Source organism: Arachis ipaensis, chromosome B9 (assembly GCF_059453495.1).
Source record: "Arachis ipaensis isolate K30076 ecotype BB chromosome B9, ASM5945349v1, whole genome shotgun sequence".
Classification (NCBI taxonomy): Eukaryota; Viridiplantae; Streptophyta; class Magnoliopsida; order Fabales; family Fabaceae; genus Arachis; species Arachis ipaensis.
In genome coordinates this window covers 98808529-98815446 of record NC_142444.1, presented here as the reverse complement: position 1 = coordinate 98815446, position 6918 = coordinate 98808529, and the positions used below count along the sequence as shown (strand labels likewise).

At 36.0% G+C, this 6918-nt stretch overlaps 1 protein-coding gene across 1 annotated transcript; it reads left to right on the top strand.

Annotated features, from left to right (window-relative positions):
* The first annotated feature begins 1202 nt into the window (after positions 1-1202).
* On the top strand, positions 1203-1565 carry LOC148545593 (uncharacterized). The gene has a single exon (XM_088499070.1). It carries the CDS (start codon positions 1203-1205, stop codon positions 1563-1565), a length of 363 nt encoding a protein of 120 aa, XP_088355196.1.
* The last annotated feature ends 5353 nt before the right edge of the window (positions 1566-6918 follow it).

Sequence of the window (6918 nt, the reverse complement as noted above, 5' to 3'; positions counted from 1 at the left end):
TACAGAGGCTATGGAGCATTGAAGGACAAAAAGCTTGTTGCCAAATCCAAGCAAGAAGGAAGTGCTACAACTAAGAAGCTAGTCACACATGGCCAGACCATATAAAAAAAGTATCTTCCCCCATTTGTGCTACACCAAGGGACCAAGAAGAAAATCACAAAGTCTCAAGTATAAAAGAAGCAACCATGGAAAACGTGAGGTCAACCACGGTCAGAAGAACATCAACGATCAAAATCAAAACTTGGAGCCAAAGTTAAGCTCAACGATCAAGATTGAAGAAGTTTAAAGAAAAAGGATGAGAGAGAATGGAAAAGTTGCATGCAGCAGATTTGGATTTCTCTCTCCTCTCTGATGAAGCCGCTGCTCGTCTTTGATGTTGGAAAAGAAGACAGTGTTAGGGTTGAACGTGATTTAACCTTGGAAGCTTCACTCTTCTATAGGGTGAACGACCAAGGGTTGAAGGCAAGGAGAGTAAGTGAAAAGTACAGACTTTACTCTCATAGCTACCCAAGCTATTAGACTTCTTCTCCTTCATGTAGTTCATTTAATATTTTTTTTTCTCAGTTTAATCTATCTTAATCTCATTGAAAAAGGCAAACGTAGTGAGATTTGTAGGAAAAATCCAATGAGAGGTAAAAAGCAGTGAGTTAAACTAGGAGAAAAAGCCATAAGATGTCTCATAGGTTCTTTGTACATCTTTCTATTTTGTTTCATGATCCTGTGGGAAATTTCCTTGCAAGTTGGTCTAGCACTTTGCGGTTGAAAGCTAGATTGAGGTCTAGTCAAATTCAGATTGGGTTAGAATCTGGATTTGTCCAAGATAGAATTGGGTAGATCCTAGGGAAGAATTGGTGATTGTAATTTGTTTAAAGATAGTGAAATTCTGTCACAGTTGTGATGGAGACTGGATGTAGGCTACATGGCACTAAGTAGCTGAACCAGGATACATCTGGGTGTTATTCCTTCTTCTCTACTTAACTTCTGTTTCTGTTACTCATTATACCAAATGAAAATGTCTTTCGACTCGTCACGAGATAAAAGTAAAAATATCTCCTAAGGTTCTTTGAAAAAGGAAAAGTAATATTCAGCAGAAAAAGAAGCTAAGATTCAAGCCCCTTTCTCTTAGCCACTGATAACCATCAATTGGTATCAGAGCTTGGTCTCAAAGAGATCAAGCTTTGCAGCTTAGAGGAAAGGTCCTGATGGCGAACAACAATGGTTCAAATATGGTGGTCTATACTCTGACAGAAGGGCAATCTTGCAACAGACCATCATTCTTCAATAGAAAGAACTACAACTATTGGAAGGAGAGAATGAAGATCTTTGTTCAATCAGTAGATTACAACATATGGAAGATCATCCTTAATGGTCCCCAAGTTCCAAAAAAAATTGGAGCAGATGGAGCACTCACTCTTAAGGTTGAAGCCGAATGGAATGATGAAAATAAAAAGAAAATAGAGTTCAATGCCAAAGCTATAAAATTGCTTAATTGTGCTATCAGCTTCGAGGAATTTCGAAGGGTATCTAGATGCAAAACACCAGAGAAAATCTGGGATATGCTTTAAGTCACCCATGAAGGCACTACCGTAAGCAGACCAGAATAAACATGCTGAGCAAAGAGTACGAAATGTTCTCTATAAAGGAAGGAGAAACGATTGATGAAATGTTTGAAAGATTCAACATCATTATCAGTGACTTGGATGCTATGGGGATCACTCACCCTGAACCTGTGCTAGTGAGAAAATTTCTAAGAAGTCTCACTAAAGAGTGGGAAACTAAAGCTATAGTTATAGCTGAGAGCAATGACATTGATCAAATGACATATGATGATTTGAGAGGAAATCTACTTGCTTTTGAAACAACTTATTTGAAAAATGACTCCAAAAAGAAAGAAATTGCTCTTAAATCATTCACTAAGTCCCTGGATGATGAATCCAGTGATAATTTATCTGACGATGAGTTTGTTCTGTTTGCCAAAAAATTCAAAAAAATGATGAAACAAAAGGAACGAAGCAAAAGAGACAGTTCAAAAAAACCAAAAAGAGACTTAAGCAAGATCATATACTACAACTGCAAAGACGTTGGACATTACAAGTTTGACTGTTCGAAGTTGAAGAAGTAAGAAAAGACCAAGCTAATGGCCTCTTGGGAAGACCTGGATGATTCTGATGAAGAGGATGAATTAGAGACCAAAACCCAAACCTGTCTCATGGCCGATCAAACTGATGAGGTAATTTTCATTGAACCTAATACTGAAGACCTTCATCTTATGATCAATCATCTCACTGAGAAACTAAGATGCTTCTTGAATGAAAATCATGAACTTGAATCTCAAAATGACATCCTAAAAGCAAAAAATGGTTTTCTCAAAGATAAATTAAGGGAAGCCAAAACCGCTGTTGATCTTGTTGAAGAAAATAAGCAGCTAAAGGCTGAACTTAAGGGCTGTGAGAAACAACATTCTGTGATTACATACTAAAATTGTTTTGATGAAAATGAAAGGTTTCACAAAGAAATAAAAATCCTTAAAGAGGATCTGGCCACTTTGCTCAAAGTTTTGAAAATCTGAATAAACTTTTGGCTAGTCAAAAACCTCTCTATGATAAGGCTGGTCTGGGTTTTCATAAGAAATCTGAAATTTTTTTTGAGAAATCTCCTTTTTTAAATATGGCATTCACTTCGAATGACATAAAATTTCAAAACCCAACCAATCTGAAAAAACAGCAGCCAAAAAGGTTTTGTCATTTATGCAATCGGGATGGACATTTTTCTATTCAATATTTCATAAGTGAAAGAATGATTGGAGATAGAGTGTACAAAGTAGTTGGCAACCACAATGGTCTCGACCAAAAGAGGTGGTTTAACATATAAGGATCCAAAAAGATTTGGATACCTAAGGCCACTTGAGATTTTTGTGTAGGTATGCCTAGTGTCCAAAAGAAAGGACAACATGTGGTACTTGGACAGCGGATGCTCTAGGCATATGACCGAAAGGTCTACATTCTTCATCAAGCTAGACGAGTATGATGGAGGGTTTGTAACCTTCGGGGATAATGGAAAAGGAAAGATAGTGGCCATAGGTAAAGTAGGTAAAAATTTCTCATCTTTTATAAATGATGTTTTTCTTGTTGACGGTTTGAAACACAACTTACTAAGCATTAGTCAATTATGCGATCTTGGATATTTGGTTATATTTAGAAAATTATATTGCTTAGTTATTTGTGAAAAATTTGCTGTTGTTTTGTTTGAAGCAAAAAGATGTAACAATGTGTATGGACTCACTTTAGAAGATTTAAAAGATCAAAATGTAACTTGTTTTACCTCAATGGAATCCGAAAAATGGCTTTGGCACAAGAAATTGGGACATGCAAGCATGTATTAAATTTCCAAGCTTGTAAAGAAGAATTTGGTTAGAGGCATCCCTAATATAAATTTTGACAAGGACATCACTTGTGATGCTTATCAATTGGGCAAACCAAAAAAATATTCTTTTAAGCCCAAGGATGGAGTCTCTACCAAAAGGCCATTAAAAATGTTACACATTGATCTTTTTGGTCCCACTAGAACTCAAAGTTTAGGAGGTAAACATTATGGCTTGGTAGTGGTTGATGACTACTCTAGATTTGGATAAGTTCTCTTCCTAGCTAACAAAAATGATGCGTTCTATGCTTTTTCTTCTCTCTGTAAAAAGATTCAAAATGAAAAGGATTTGAAAGTTGCCCACATAAGAAGTGATATTGGAAAGGAATTTGAAAATCAAGATTTTGAAAATTTTTGTGATGAATTTGGAATTTCTCATACTTTTGCATGTCTAGAACACCTTAAATGGGGTTGTTGAAAAGAGAAATAGAAGTCACCAAGAAATGACTAGGGCAATGCTTTGTGAAAAAAAAGTTCCAAAATTCGTTTGGGCCGAAGCTGTGAACACAACTTGCTATATCCTAAATAGAACCATCAATAGGAAAGGATTAAAGAAAACCCCTTATGAGCTATGGAAAAGAACTCTCCCAAATCTTAAGTACTTTTATATATTTTGATGCAAATGCTTTGTGTTAAATAATAAAGACAATCTTGAAAAATTTGATCCAAAATCATATGAAGGTTTATTTGTTGGATACTCAACCAATAGCAAAGCTTATAGAGTTTACATCCAAGAGCATAGAACTATTGGGAATCCATGAATGTGTCTTTTTGCGATACTAACTTCATACTAAGTGCTGTCTTTGATGATGATTCAGGAAATGAAGGTGAGGGAAGTCCTCAAGTGAATCAAGATAATGTCAATTCAGGTCCTTTTGTAGAAAATGTCAATTTTGAACCTGCTCCTCGAAATGACGGAGACATTTCTATTTTGTTTCCTGATAATTCCAGAGAAGTCAGAACAATGAATGAAGCAGAACGAAGTCAAAGCGAAGCTGAAACCTCTTATCAAAAGCCAAGGGAGTGAAAGTTCTTGAAAACTACCCACATGAGTTTATTATTGGAGATCCATCTCATGGAGTCACTACAAGATCCTCAAGCAAGAAAGCCAAAACCAACAATGTGGCTTTCTTATCCCAATTAAAACTTCAAAATGTGAAGCAAGCTCTTGAAGATCCCTCTTGGGTAAAGGCCATGGAAGAGGAGCTAAGCCAATTCAAAAAGAATGAGGTTTAGACTCTTGTTCCTTACCCTAATCGTAAGAAGGTAATGGGTACCAAGTGGATTTTCAGAAATAAATTAGGTGAAGATGGTAGTGTTGTTCGTAACAAGGCTAGATTAGTAGCCCAAAGTTACGATCAAGAAGAGGGCATTGATTTTGATGAATCTTTTGCACCGGTAGCAATAATGGAGGCAATTCAATAGCTACTTGCTTATGCTGCCCACAAAGATTTTAACATGTTTCAAATGGATGTCAAATGTGTATTTTTTAAATGGGTTTATTGATAGAGAAGTGTTTGTATCTCAATCCCCTAGTTTTGAAAATAAAGATTTTCCTAATCATGTTTTTAAACTATCAAAGGCTCTTTATGGCCTTAGACAAGCTCCAAGAGCTTGGTATGAAAGGCTTAGTACCTTCTTGTTGTAAAATGATTTTCTAAGGGAAACTATGGATACTAATTTATTCATTATAGAATCTAATAATGATTTCTTGCTTGTTCAAGTTTATGTGGATGATATTGTATTTGGATCGGCTAATGAATCCTTGTGTGAAGAGTTCGGAAACCTAATGACTAATGAGTTTGAATTGAGTTTGATGGAGAATTAACATTCTTTCTTGGACTTCAAATCAAACAAATTCCTAGTGGTAATTTTTTTCACCAAGGAAAATATGAGAAGGAATTAACAAAGAAATTTGGTTTAGAAAACTCTAAATCAATGGGTACTCCTATACATCCAAATACTAAACTTGACAAAGATGAGAATGGCAAAGATGTTGATGAGACAAGGTATAGAGGAATGATAGGATCACTCATGTATCTTACATCCTCTAGGCCGGACATAGTTCAAAGTGCGGGTGTGTGATTTAGATTTCAATCTCACATAAAGGAATCACATCTTTCAATCGTTAAAAGAATTATTAGATACATAAAAGGCACATCTGACCTTGGTTTATAGTATCCTAAAACTAATGAATTTTGTGTAGCTGGATACTGTGATACAGATTATGCGGGTGATCATGTAGATAGAAGAAGCACTTCGGGAATGTGTTGCTTTTTTGGAAAGTCTCTAAATGTTTGGTCAAGTAAAAAGTAAGCCACTGTTGCTTTGTCCACAGCCAAAGCTGAATACATCTCCGCATCTTCTTGTTGTTCCCAACTAATTTGCCTTAAAACTCAACTTGAGGATTACAAACTGAAAATTAATAGTATTCCCTTACTTTGTGATAACATGAGTGCAATAAACATTTTCAAAAAATCCTGTGTTGCACTCTAGAACTAAGAACATTGAAGTGAGATATCATTTCATTAGTGAACATGTGCAAAAGGGAACTATTGAGATTCAATTTGAAAAATCTGAAGAGTAATTGGCTGATATCTTCACTAAGCCACTATGTGAAGAAAGATTTTGAAAACTGAGAACTACTTTGGGAATAGTTGACATCAATTCTGTGAATTAGTTGAATTTTTCTTTCTATTCTGTTTTGTCTCGCAGGTAGTAGGTGATGACATGTCATCATGTCATGTTTTTCTATGCTTTTTCATACAAGAAATTGATGATTAGTGCTTAAATATTGAATGCTTTTGTACTTAAATGGTATATTTCTTTGATCTTTTGATTTTATAAACTTTGTAGGAAATAATAGAAGAAGAAGCAATAAAAGCACTAAAAGAAGAATCATACTCCCAAGGTGGCAAAAGAGTTGGAAACAGACTCAAGGAGGAGCAAAGAGGATTTGCAACCCTGACCTCTTTACACTCCAACAAGAATAACTCGAGCTACAAAACTCCAAATGTGGTGATTCAAGTGGCATTGGAAAGTAGGAATCTAGAGCTTTCCAATCATATATGGCACTATATGGTGGACACTAAATCTAGGGAGAAAACTTACCCTGAAAGCATATATGACACTACATGGTTGAACATAGTATCAACCAGCAGTAAGGCCAGCTGACCTCTTCACCTCCCAAGGAGAATAACTCGAGTTGTAGAGCTTTGAATGATGCGCTCTCAAATGCATTGTAAAGTAGACATCCAGAGCTTTCCGATGATATATAATAGTATGGGGTGAACATTAATTTTGGGCCTCAGAAGCTGGCGCTAACTTTGGCCTCCAAACAGCGCTCACTAAGTTAACTTGGTGCTCACTAAGAGAGCGCTAAGGAAGAAAACCAGCGACCCCTGACAACACGACCATGCCTTCTTCAAAGCACCATAACTTGAGCTACAGATATCCAATTGATACGCTTCTAGTTGCGTTAGAAAGCTAACATTCAGA